The sequence below is a fragment of the Rhamphochromis longiceps genome, linkage group LG6 (genome assembly GCF_057381845.1).
Source record: "Rhamphochromis longiceps isolate RC_006_pf linkage group LG6, R_longiceps_female_GT1.1, whole genome shotgun sequence".
Lineage (NCBI taxonomy): Eukaryota > Metazoa > Chordata > Actinopteri > Cichliformes > Cichlidae > Rhamphochromis > Rhamphochromis longiceps.
In genome coordinates this window covers 19,689,533-19,703,282 of record NC_140562.1, presented here as the reverse complement: position 1 = coordinate 19,703,282, position 13,750 = coordinate 19,689,533, and the positions used below count along the sequence as shown (strand labels likewise).

The following is a 13,750-nucleotide window of genomic DNA, read 5'->3' as shown; positions in this document are numbered from 1 at the left end:
TCTTTAAAAACATTCACTTACACACAAGCTGAAATCCCACATTATTGTATCCCTGCCCCTGACAATGAGGCTCTCCATCCCAGAAGCAAAGGTGCTCTCTTTTTTTAGTTTTATCCCCCTCTTTTGATTCGCTCTTTGGGAAGAGGAGCTGAGTAAGTGTGCGCCATCACAGTTCAAAGAGTAAACGACAGTGCGATCATTTTGCACACACTGTTGTGGCACGCACTTTCATTCCAGGCTCATCCCAAGCCCAGCAGGACACCTCTTGTCAGAGTTATAGCTAGCATGATACGGAAAGGCCATTACAAAAACTCCTCACAAATCTTCAGTCCAACACCAATGATCACACAGGGGCCTCTAAAAGGGAAAAGAGCTATACGCAAGAAAATAAATACAATTTCCAAGCAGGTCCTTTAAAACCCTGCACGCCCTAGCTAATGAAAACCACTGATTATTTGATTTATCTAGATTTTTTTTAAAAAGGGGAGGAAAAAAATCAGTCTCAAACGGCTGACAAGTGGACAGTGGCAGCTGTTCGGCATATATTTATAGTAGAGTAGATAGAAATAATGCATGAAAATGTTTAGCCATGAAACCAAAAACTGGAGAAAATGAATATTGATGTTGTATATTCAGAGCTGTGAATTGAAAGCGAGCGTGTGTGTGCTGAATGCAAGCTAGACCGACGCTGGGGACAGAGATCTGTGCAGGACCAGATTTCTCAGTGGTGACAAAGCCTGTGCTCTATGTTTGCATGTGATAGCCCCCGCACGCAAATGGCCACTTCATCATCCCGCCTGCAATTTCATTCATCTATGGAAATAATTATCAAGGTTGTGCAAGCGCCTCTGAATCGGGATGGGCTCGTCTCTCATCTCATGGAAGGTGGGGATCTGTCCAGTTCACACAATACACATTAATCCATCAGGAGGGGGAACCATTGCCTGGAGTAATTAGTTACGGCATGGAGCGGACTGCGTTTGCCACTCATATTCATCCAGGGCAGAGGCGACAGTGGAAGCCCTAATGATAGGCTGCTAGAAGAGGTGGACGTACGATGAAAGATACCTCGTCATCAATCCCCAATACGAGCGCCGCTATAACAAGAATGGAGATGTACAGCACTATGCAATCCCCCCCCAACACAAGCTGAGTGTGTTTCCACAAAGATAATAAATTATTCAGGGCTCATCCATCCTCCTCTGGTATCCTTGGCAGAATTTACTGAAGCACCATTCTTCAAAATAACAACAATTAAAATAACAAAAGGGCCCACGTTGTGCTGTGGCTCGCGCCAACCACTTGTGTAATTAGTAATTAGTTCGGTCATAAAAAGGTGTCTGGAAGGCCCGCTCGTTAAGCCGGAAGTGAGCACCAGCAGCTGATCAAAGTGGGGGAGAATCAGAGGCCGTCTGCGTGCATGATTTCAAGTATGAGCAGTACTTTCATGCTGTATACACCAGTGCTTTCAAGCCGTACATGGGGCTGTGTGTTTGTGCGTTATGGAGGAAACGTTGAGCCATGCTAAGCTTTTCTAATGTGGACCACATTGGCTACTGCACAAGAATTTTATGCGAGGCTGTAAATTCTATTTACCTTCTTTTCTTTCTTTTTTCCTTTTTTTAAAAACATCTTTGGATGGAAGTTTACCAACACACAGAACAAATGGAGTGCAAGTTTCTCCTTTTGTGTAGCCCCGATTTTTCTCTCTAATCTGTAAACAGAACAGCTACCCCTCCAATTTAATCAACTCAACACAAACCATCAACGCCACTGCGAGGAAATATTTTACTAGTTGGGCTCTTTAAGATTTCAGTTGTGCTACTAAATTCTCCATTTACATCAAAACAAAGGACGAGTCCAAGTAGATCTGGCACGGTTAGGTGACATAATAAATAAATGCTTTAATTGTGAGACGTATTCAGTCAGTATGAAGAGGTTGCATCAGGATTAATGAAATGCTTATTTGTGGGGGGGGGGGAGTTTAGAAAAGTGGAGGGCTAAGTGAATTATATTACCTCTTCTACTATTAACTGTTCCCATGTATACACACACAAGTGGCGTCTACCCAAATAAAAATCAAGAATCAAAGTTATTTAAGGATCTCGATATGATGGCTGTTGAGTGAAATTACAATATTTAAACATGTTTTGAAAGAATTTGTCCATAAAAGGTCTATAACACTTATTCCCAGCTCAAATATTGTGATTTCAACCAAATACAAAGTGTTTTTTTCCCTTTTTATACATAACTTAACCCTTTAAGTCTGGATATCTTTTGTTTACTTTGTTTTATTGACTATTACACATGCATGCTTCACTAACCCATAATCCCCTTAGTGAGTAGGCAGAGTTTAATTAGGCAACATACAGTAACACACACACACATATATATTTATATTTTTATACTGTTTATTTATTAGAAATTCTCTTCTTAAAAATTTTGCCCATGGAAAAAAAGTTTAATAAGATGTGCTGACACTTTCTGAATAGGACTGCATATGACTTTATGGTCCTTTTGATTTTATTGTACCAAAATCAAAATAAAGATTTAGATTTTGAATAATGCCCTCTCTATTAATAATCATAAACTACTGATATTTCTGGGTTTCTAAGTACCTATTTACTATTAATAAATGTGGCATTTAAACATGTTAATAGATTCTGTCTGCGAGTCCTTAAAGTCTGATAGTACAGTTAGCTCTGTGCCAGCATTCAGGATTTAAAGACAAGGAGAAATGAGGACTATTTTGGGGCTTTTTTGGGCTGCTATTTTCAGTTTTTGTTGTTGTTTTTTATTTTATTTTAAAATATGAAAATACAAAAAAAATAAATAATAATCATCCAACTGCCTTCCTGACGCTATTATGTTTTGCTTGATTTTAGCATTTTCTACATTTTAGGGGTGAACATGAATAAAGAGGCAGGAGAAATCTAGGTTCGCACAGGTTTCTATTAAAAACGGTATGTAAATGATAAAATGACCTTTACCACAGCGTGCGTGACACGCAGAGTGAATCTACTTTCATATATCACCACAAGCGACTGCACTTTGCCACAAACAGTCATTCATAACCTTTCTGCTAAATTCATTTGGATACAGTCAATGAGACCTGCATATGCACCGGAGATTTTCCTCCCTTGCTTATTTTATATTAATGCCAGTTCCTATTGGCAGCCCTCAAATTGCTCAAACATTGCTGCTATCCCCAAGATCATTTTGCTTTGATTTGCATAAACCATGTGTTTAGAAGAAACGGGAGAGAGCGAAGAAGATTGAGGATTTGTCATGTTGAGGACTGGTTGCTGGAGGACTGGCTCTTTGTCAAACGGTGGCAGCGATCGCCTCGACGGGCTCTCCAGACTCAAATTAAAATGAAACGGGGCCAAATACCTTCCCGCTGAAATTGTTTGGCATGATTAAGTCTTGCCGGAGTGATTTTCTACATGTGCATCAATGCCTATCCTTCCCGCTACAATGAGGTGTACAGGACACCATCTACATATGTGGATGTTAATTTACCTCTGCTAATGTTGTTTACCAGATTCACCAGAGGTGATACCAGGGTCACAGACACGACGACATTTCCATCTCATCCCCTTAAATGACAGTGCACATGTAATCTTGCCTATCCTTACTATTAATCACAGTATAAAGTCATTTAATTTGTCTTTTTTTAATATAAGCTTAACCCAACATTACACGAGGGCCGTAATGAGAAAATTATTAAAACGTATCTAATTAAAGAATATTAATATGTTTAGAGAGGGAAAAAAAGAGGTAAAAGCCTTCAATGTGGGTGAATTCCTTACCTAACATCTATGAAAAGTCCCTGTATGTTCACTTGCTTTGCTTTTATCACCCTAGGGTTCACAAGCTCTCATTACTGGCACAACGTAAGCCGCTACCACTCCTTCCAATTAACTCCAATTCATCCAAGAGCTTTCAAAAAGTGATCTGATAAAAGAGAGCATGATATTGCATCTCTGCAACATCACCAGCTTGTGAGGATCAAAGCACTCCCATGGGTGGATGGCAAAAGGCTGCAGACTCCCCACAATGCAGTGCAGCCAAATGAAATAATGCAAATCAAGCCCTAATTACCATCAGCTTACTGTGAGGCTTCCAATTAGCAGCAATTACACTCAGAGTAAATTCACCAACAAAGGCTAGATGATTACACACTAATTATATCAGATTTCATGGGACGTAAAAGGAAAAGTGCTGGATTAGTAAAGCGGTAAATATTGACCAAAGACAGGATCGTTTACCGTGCTGTGAAAACATTTAAAGGAAACCCGTCCAGCTTCTGCTCCCAGCTTCAGCTCCTTTTTTTTGCTGATAAGTATCATCTAAATATCAAATACATACTAAATAGCATCCGCAGACTTCCACTGTGACAGCAATGAAGTGGTACCATCTGTATTTTTGATGAAGAGTCACATTTTTCCTGCCATTTTGACAACATGCATTTAAGGCCATTTATCATCAGTACTGCTAGGTAATGAGGGCATCCACTGGACCGGAGTTGCATAATTCTGCCATTACTGTCCTATTGTAATAATCTTCTGACCTCTAGCTTTCAGAGCTGATCTTGAATGCTGTGACAAATCTGAACACGTACCCACATTTCTAACACCCGCTCCCCCAAAGAAAAACATAGGGGAGAAGCTCAAGGTCAGCTGAGATAGGAAGTCTGAGGAAAAGGGCTTTCCCCCCCCCCAAAGGAGTCTGAAGGTCCCCATTCATAACACAAACTTGGGGTCATGTTTAACCTCGCACCTTGAACGACAAAACTAACTCAGGAGCCTGACATTAAAATAAAAAGCAGAGGACATTTGTGAAATATCAGTTTTAAAACTTTTCCTTTTAAAGCAACAAAACAAGGCAGGTGATTTCAAATTCTACGGGACAAAAAAGGAAAATTCTAAAATAATACATCAGTTTATTACGTTTAAATTACACCAAATTACAAACAATCTTTTGGGAAACTTAGTAGCAAATGTTCTCCTCTCTTTTCCACTCTATGTCGACAGTAGGTCTATTATGCTTTTTCCTTCAGTGCCCCAAAGAACCACTACAACACTCGACAACCTCATGTAGTGCTGTCGCCTATTCACGAGCACCTCCTCCCCTCTCTCCATCATATGGCTGCGTGCATTACACCACTGATAATCCAGAGTGTGTGCATGTGTGTGTCAAGTGCAGCAGTAACTATAATGACCCTGTTAGTTATCTCGATTTGGAGAAGGGAAAAAAATGCAATTAACATCAGCACGTGCACACATAAATTTACCCTTTACAAATACATATTTTATCATTTTTATCATATTGCAAAATAACAATTTATGGAAGAATTACAGTTTTAAATTAGATTATACAGGTTTATCAAAGTGGACTGAAGTGTTTGAGCCTGAATATGCTTCAGTAATAAGAAGTCCCTGAAGATACGGTTAGAGTCTTGTTTTTATTTTTTAACCACTGTTTTAAAAATTCAGCCCATTAATATTAGTATCAGCATTAATAACTAGAATTAACTCTAAACGTCGCCGAGCTTACCCGTCAAACTTATCCGGATTGAACTTGAACTCAGACACAGGGGCTGTGAAGTAAATCTACAAGTAAAGGCAATCCTTCGTCTTCACAATACTACCCTTTCTATAGGAGGGAACCTTGTTGTTTTATGTGTCGTTTTCTTCTCCTATAGCTGCACGACAAAGTGCTGGATTCTAAAGATAAAGGCAATTTTTTTTTGGATGGGGGGGGGGGGGGAATGTTGAAAGTAGCAAAATAAATGACCTGCTGGTCCCATGGTGTAATTACAGTGGCTGGAAGCATACCAATCTATCAAGAGGAAGAAGGGGGGCTGACACGCTGCAAAGGGGTTAGTCAAAGGAGATAGCCTTTGACTAACTACTGGCCCCGGAACAATCGATACTCTGCAGATATTGCATCCAGGGAGAAAGGAGGGGAAAAGCCCTAAAAACTTCCCAAATGGCTTTTCATTCAGATATTGATCAGCACCCTTTTATCGTGACCTTGCTCCACCAAGGCCATATACTTTCTTAAGGTATATGAAACTCATAAATCTGATAGTTGCTACTGAATCCTGCCTGGCTGTGAGCAGCGAGGCAGGAAGCTAGGGGTGGTGTAATTGTTCTTTCTGGTATCGTGACCTTCTGTCATACTTCCAACTGGCAGTCCCGAACATTTCTAAGATACCGGGAAGTTAGAGAAAAGCAAGGACTTGAAGATAAAGTGATAAAGTGATGAAATTAGAGCGTGACATTGTGTCTGATGTCTGTGTATTTTATTGCAGAAATAGCTACTAAAGTTAGCATGCTAATTACCTTGCCTCGAGCAGTCTGATCTTATGATGCGACCAGAGTGGGTGACTGTAGCAGGCAGAGAAGCAGCAATGCTGCGCTGATAAACTGTATATAAAAGATGGGTCTGAAAAGTGAAATAAATATGGAAGTGCCTTAAACGTGAATACTTTTTCATGGCTAGCAAGGGGAGAGTTCAAAAGCTAGATTCAAGCAGTAAATATTACTTAGCTTTAAAGCGTCACTGGAAAAAAAGTGATGTTCATTGTTTAAATAAATACCTGATCCCCATTTGAGTTGAACCACAGATAAAGCATGCTTTACTGTGTGACTGAAAAGCTGATATCCTATATGGATCCTGGATGTGGCGAGCAAGATCTTCCCCCAAATTCTTCACATTAGTTTCAAAATAAAAGGAAGAAAACTGTGAAAAGGCTCCGATTCAGGCTTTGCAAACCAACACGTGACACCACAATGGCTACTTCCATCTTTTACATACAGCCTGTAGCAGAAATGCCTCTGGTGATGCGTCCCACTGCTGGAAATGCCTTGAAGTTTGAACTTGCAGCCTGCCTTTTATTATGTAGCCAACTGGATAGAAACAGTGTTAATATTTTTTTTCTAAGTTAGCCATTTGTGATAGGACATGAAGGACATGAAGGACATGTTTATTGCTTTTTTTTTTTTAGCATTCATGGGCTGCACTGCGATTGTATTACCCACACACAACTTCAAGTGAGGTGCAAAGTCAATTGGTGTGTACAGGTGTACCTCTTATTCTCTCTCACCTGCACATTAAATGACATGCTAAGGAAAGCTGTGTCATAGGTGCATATACAGTATGCGGCCAGCTCAGACATGATGTGTAACCGCTACACTACATTTTTAAAAAAATAAATAAAACAATAATAATAAAAATAATTTAAATGATAATGATTAAAAATACCCATTTCGACCTAACCAATATCCTATTGTTGTCATTTTAAGTGATCTAAGTGTAGTTTTTTGAGCCTCGGTCTATACCGCCTCACTTAACCATGGTAACATATGGACATCATCAGCTGTTAATATGTTTCACCATGACATGTTGTTACTATTCCTTACAGGCCCAGCCACTGTAGTGTATATACAGTAGAGGTAAATGTTATCATTAAGGCTATATTCTAATTCATATCTATGAGCCAGACTGCATGGTAGGGCCTTCGTGGCACGTTATTTTATGTAACTGATGGAACGCATGTCTGTCAAACTTGAACAGCTTCCCCAGAGATTTAAGGAACATCCTTTTTGTCCAAGTGCCAGACGCACGTCGCAGTCAGTGATTAATGAATTGGAGGTTTTTATGTTAAACCCGTTTAAGGACTTGGGTGCTGGAGACCGTCTGTGCGCTACAGAGCGTCTCGTTTACAGAGATGAACATAGCTGAAGGCAGCCTTGTATTGCTTCGCGTAGTATGTTTATGCTATATGTTTATGGCTGTATGAAGGCAGATGGATGATCACAACTCGAGCCCCAACTAATTGGTTTTGAAGGAGTCAGGACCTGGACTAAAGGAAACAACTGTCTCTGCCTCAGACAACATGGAAGCTACGCACCGCTACAGCTGCCAAAGCTCAGTACATTGGGTCATGTTTGTGTTTAGACTCCCGAGTATTTATAAGCAAACCAAAAGGCCAATAGCAGTTAAAAATTAGTAGCTAATTCTACACAAGGAAACGGTTTTTCCCTATATAAATCAACGCAGTCGTATTTTAGGGCTTATCCCATTTTAAATGAAATGTTAAAGCCAACCCGTTTTGGCTTTGGATTTAATAATAAATTTGGATTGCAAAACGTAATCCAACTGGAAATAGTTTTTAAAAATCACTCAATAAAGAATGATCTGTTTATTCTTTATCCAAACACAAAGCAAATCGGGGTGTCTGATAGATACACAGCTATGTACTCGCTCAACATTTAACATTCAGATTTGCAAAATCGATCATCTAAATGGCTCTGTGAAAGGATGGAAGGATGGTGTAGAGAAATGCCACCATCTTGTCTTTGTCTCCATCTAAACTTTTGATCCTCCTGTAACAGATCTCTCTCTCTCTCTCCAGTGCTTTGTTTCATCCTTCTCCTCATCTCGCTCTCTCTCCCCGTCTTCCTGCCCCTCTCGTGTCACGCATTTCCGAGAGTCAGTGTATTCTAAACTGTTATGCTCTTGTTTCCTATGGTTATAATCTCCAATGACATGCCAGAGTCCCATTTCCTTTTTCAGCCCTGCATCCACAGTACCAGTGCAGCCTTAATGTACAGTGTGTCCATAAAGCGAGCACGCAACGCAGTGCAGACACTGTGCAGACCTCAGCTTTAACACATGCATTACATTCAGTATTATGTATCATAATTGTGATTTAAGTCTGGAATGAAAGCGTACGAGTGGAGATTAATCTGGCTGTCGCAGCTTCTCATGCGGTCGTTTACTGAAATAAACAAATAAATAAAATGTGAACGTGAACGTTCTCACCGTAGTAACAGTAACTATGTGTCATAAGAATTTATTGTAATTCAGAGATTTGTATTCGGCATCTTATTTCAGTGCTTCTCAAGTAGACACTGCCAAAACAAACAAACAAACAAACAAAAAACACTGGTTATTCTGATTTCTCAGTTTTCCATTCTGACAACGTGACAAAAAGCATTCATCACATGTGGTGATTTTTGATTGGGCTACAGGAAATTTTGACCATCATCTGTGCTCAGAAAGTTAGTTAATTCAATCTAAAACTAGTTCGATCTCATTAAATTTAAAAAACAAGCAGCAGAGGTTTGTGGTCGTGAATGAAGGAGGACGACTAAATACTGTGCCTGTGCTCAAACAGCATTAACATAAGACACAATACTACTGCCCATACCATAACAGCTGAAGCAAAGCAAAACTGGAATAAATCCAATCATTTAACAACTGAAGTGGCATGCCAGTGTCTCCACGGCATTTTGTGCGTCTCATGTCATGATGTATCACTGCCTAAAAAGGAGGGGAAAAAAGCTTTTCTGGGAATGTTAAGCTCCGGCCTCTTTCCCCTCAACAGTGCACTGGTGAAATGACGTAGCACAAGATAAAATAGTAATGCTAATATCAATAGTTTGTCCATTACAGGTCAGCTAACTGTCCACTGGAACAGTTACAAAGCTGTTGGTTTTCGATCTCACAAGGCCGATCAATACGGGGGCATACTGTTTCAATTTTGCCGGCATTGATTTTCTCTATAACACTCCAACCCTAAAGCATTCATCTTTCTGAAGGAAGGAAGATTTGATTTACTGAAGAAAAATTGGAGTGCACATCACAAAGATTTTTTGCCGGGCGGGAGTGTGACATGCCAAAAGATGGATGTCCCTTGGCTGGGAAGCCTCTAGCCTAAGGGCGTCCATTAGAGCAGCGGTGCTGCAGAAAATGAGCTGCTTATATGAGGAAGGAGGAGCAGAGGGAGAGGAGTCGGTGCTCAAGGTGTGTGTGTGTGTGTGTGTGTGTGTGTGTGTGTGTGTGTGTGTGTGTGTGTGTGTGTGTGTGTGTGTGTGTGTGTGGGGAGGGGCTCGCTGTAGGTGAGGATTTTTGAAGTAAAGTGGAAATAAAAGGATACCATTGCAAGCTTGCACATGCAACTTGAATAATGTTTGCATTTGTCTCAGAGAGACTGGTGACATCAATAAACAACTGCTCTGGTTAAAAAAAAAAAAGTATGCACACTTCTTCTACATCACACAATCTTTTTCCAGCTGCAGCCACCTTCCTTTTACTTTCCCTGCTTCCAGCATCCAGAGTGAATTTCCATGGTACATTAGTCAGCCTATTAGAATGCAATAAAGAGAAGGTATGAGAGGGGAAAAAGAGGAGAGTAGTGTCTGTCCCCAGAGACCGCGAGTTGGCGTTCTCCATCATCTGCCCTCATCTCCCCTCTGTCTGTCGACTTTGTCTAGGTGTCATATACATGAAAGATGATTCCTGACCCAAATAAACACCACAGCAGGCTTGATGCTCGGTGGACCCAAGCTCCAAAAAGGAGGGGAAAAGTGGAGTGAGCAAAAAAAAGAAAAAAAAGAAGGATATCTGACAGTTGTTTCATTTGTGATCATCTTGCTAGCTATTCATTTACTTTTTCCTCTCTTAAAAAGACAGCAGGCTGACATGTTGTACACCTGAGTCTCAAGGTGCTGGGACACAAATGCATGGATGAACAGGTAGTCACCCTATCTGTCTGACCGTGGATCTGTCTGTGTCTTGAAACTAGATGACAGACAAGGGCATAAAAAAAAAGATAGACACCCTTTGTCTGGTGAAAGGATTCCTCCTCGGACACTCAGTGATACAACTGAAGTGGGTGTGAAACTAGAAAGAGCAAAAGGACAAAGAGTGAGGGAAAAGGGGACAAGGAACTACATGTGGTGAAAGACTGACAGAAAGACAGAACTGCAGACAGAGAAGAAGCAGAGGGGAATGGAAAAAGGAAAATCACCTAACACCTCTTTTCTCCAGAGGCCAGGGCGGCTGTAAGCTGGATATTAAGACACAAATTGCATTCAGGCAGGTCACACTGTGTCACAAGATATTAGATGCCTGCCGTGAGGAAACAACAATTCCCATCAGCTTGTGAGAAAATAATATTTTCATTTTCAGACCCTTTATTGAATGGAAACTTTGGGGAATACGGTTTTATGGCATGTGAGCAGGCAGCCTACAGTTTTTAACACCCATGCAACAAAAAGGACGCAATCATAGCTGCGTATTGTCTTTGTGTTCCTGGATTTCATTTTCACAGCTGGAAAAGAGGTTGCGGGTTTCACTGGGTGAATCCATCCTCCCCCCTTCCTTATTTACCATCAGGAATGATGCTGCACCACATGCTTTGTGTGTATATATGAAATTAAAAATAAAGAAGAAGAAAATCTTTTATTAGGAAGCCTGCAGGTATACAGGTGTGCAGAAGGGGTTTTTTGTTTGTTTTTCCCACATTCATCGTTTCCTTTTTTCAGAGATTTGCAGCACCAGATGTTTCTCCTATGCCCACATACCATCGGCTCTGGTGCGAAGCTGCACCACCTGACCTTCACAGTAATTGACCAAAAATATTGATGTAATGGCACAAGACTGATTGTGATTTATTAAAAGAGCGCTGCACTCCAAGGCTCAGTGCCAATGGCTCCCTGCGCCCATCGGCAGCCATTAGGAAAACCATCAATAGTACAGCGGCATAAAGCAGCGGTAATGGGGGACTTTTCTAGCCAGAGCTCGTAGAACACAATATCCATATTAAATGGCGCAGCCTTGTGTGAGTACACATAGAGACAAACAGAGAGAAAGAGAGAGAGAGCGCGATGGAAGGAGGGGAGAGAGGGAGATTGGATCAAGGCAGGAAAAATATGACAAATAATACACCATAACCTGATGCCGATATGAAACAGAAACAAATAGAAAAGGAAAACAAAGGCAGCGAGAGATAGACTCCTGATCCAACGGCAAACTAACCCTCGCCAGACGAGTCCCTGGAGACTTAGTGCAGCCTAACAAGCGTGAGCCAGCAGCCGTCTCTGGAGCTCGCCATTACACACTACCTGCACAAACAGCCATCATTAGGGAATAGCTGCATTGGACTGTGCTGCCTATTTGGCGAAACAAACACAGAGGATAAGGTTCCCTCTGTTCTTAATGGGAACTGAGCTGTTCAAATGGCTTTCATCTCTCCCCCCGAATCAATGCATCATTCAACCCGCGGCTGACATTTTCACCTTTGCAAATCTAATTTAATCAAAGTCATGAGTACTGGTGGCTGAGATTAAAGATAATGAGATTAAAACCATAATGGCGATTTGAATAATTTTCAAGCCCGACAACTGGATGCAATTGAAGGCATTTCTATGAAATTAAAGTAATAAGGTTGCTTCTTGATTCTTACGATTATACGGGCTTATCAAAAAGGAAAACATAATGATGAGACAAAAAACATGTTCACGCACACACACACACTAAATAAAATAATGGATTAATAATGGACTAGCTAAAGCATACTGTGTGAATATAAGCGTGAGGGAGGGGGGAAATAAATAAAAACATTTTTATAATACGTCTAATCTGATCTTATTTGAAAGCGGAGCACAGCTCTGTTTGAGTCTTTACACAACCACAGTTTTTGTTTTACCTTATGGAAGAGCCGCCCCAGGCTCCATGTTTGTCAGTCAGGATGTTGACTATCTTCTGGATGAGCTGCGTGGCTGTCACATGGTCGCGGTACTTGGCCGCACGGATTAAGTGGTCGCACAGTTTCTCCTCATCACGTTTGTCTGCTGCGTACTGAGCACAGCTAGACTGGAAAAGAGAGGGAAAACAAACACACATACATTAATAACGATGCCCTAGCATAATCTATAAAGTGCACATCGCCAAAAACCCCCAAAACAAAACAAAAATCACACATGCATGTGCCACACATTACACCGTGCTCTTGTGTGTAAATAACACAAACAAAAACCACACAGATATGAGCACAATGGTGTTTTCACATACAGAAACTCTACTCTGAATAGAACCAAATGAAAAGCACAGGGGGTCATTTCTGCCCTCGTGTCATGTTGATTAATAACAGTGGACATGTATTTTCTAATGCCCTCCAGCACACCAAATCACACGATACCTACAATGCACAGGGAGGACATTTTTCTCTGTCTGAATTTGTTATCAGAACGGGCCTTTGAACTCGGCAGCGATGCTGAAACTAAAACACCTTCTGACAATAGGGGCTATAATTTGAAACAGTGTTTGGAGCTTTCGTAACCAATTTTTACAGCGTATTCAGGCTGCAATCGTGACTTACTGTGGCATGCATATTGATGATGAGAAGTCAAAAAACAAAGAAGAAGAAGAACATGGGCTTTGTATTGCATGATTAATCGCGTAGTCTGGGTATGATATAGGACTGTTTATTATCGACCACCTTTAGATTAGCGTTAAACTGACTGACTAGTGCAGCAGTCATACAGTAACTATTAAACTCAAAAGCATGGCTGAACAAATACAACAAGCCCTCTCAAAGTTAAGGGTAAAGCGCTTTATAATGGGCCCTCCTCTTCAATTTCAAGCACAACATTTCATATCTGACAGAAAATCTATAGGTATAAATCACAGAGGGGCTTTTCTGTGGGCTGCTTAATTATCAATCTAAGTCTCTTTATGTGGAATTAAAGGGGGCCCTGACCTTCCTAGAACGATGACCTAGTCACTATACTTCATACAGAAAAGGGTGCCTTAAATCTGGGACAATCTGTGAGTCCCCAAATTTTCTACTTAGTTATATGCATTAAGCTCCTTGCAGGTTTCCATCATTTATACAGATAGCAAGTAGCAGGCCTGCAACGAGTCTACTTCTATCTGCTCCTGTGTGAGACAT

At 40.7% G+C, this 13,750-nt stretch overlaps 1 protein-coding gene across 8 annotated transcripts in view; it reads right to left on the bottom strand.

The window, feature by feature from the left end:
- The window catches only part of lrba (LPS-responsive vesicle trafficking, beach and anchor containing), a 172,696-nt gene that overhangs the window by 72,855 nt on the left and 86,091 nt on the right, over nt 1–13,750 (bottom strand). For all 8 annotated transcript variants that reach the window (XM_085409606.1, XM_085409607.1, XM_085409610.1 and 5 more), the window contains exon 36: nt 12,506–12,672. In XM_085409606.1, coding sequence (XP_085265732.1) covers nt 12,506–12,672 — 167 coding nt within the window. The remainder of the gene's footprint in view (nt 1–12,505; nt 12,673–13,750) is intronic.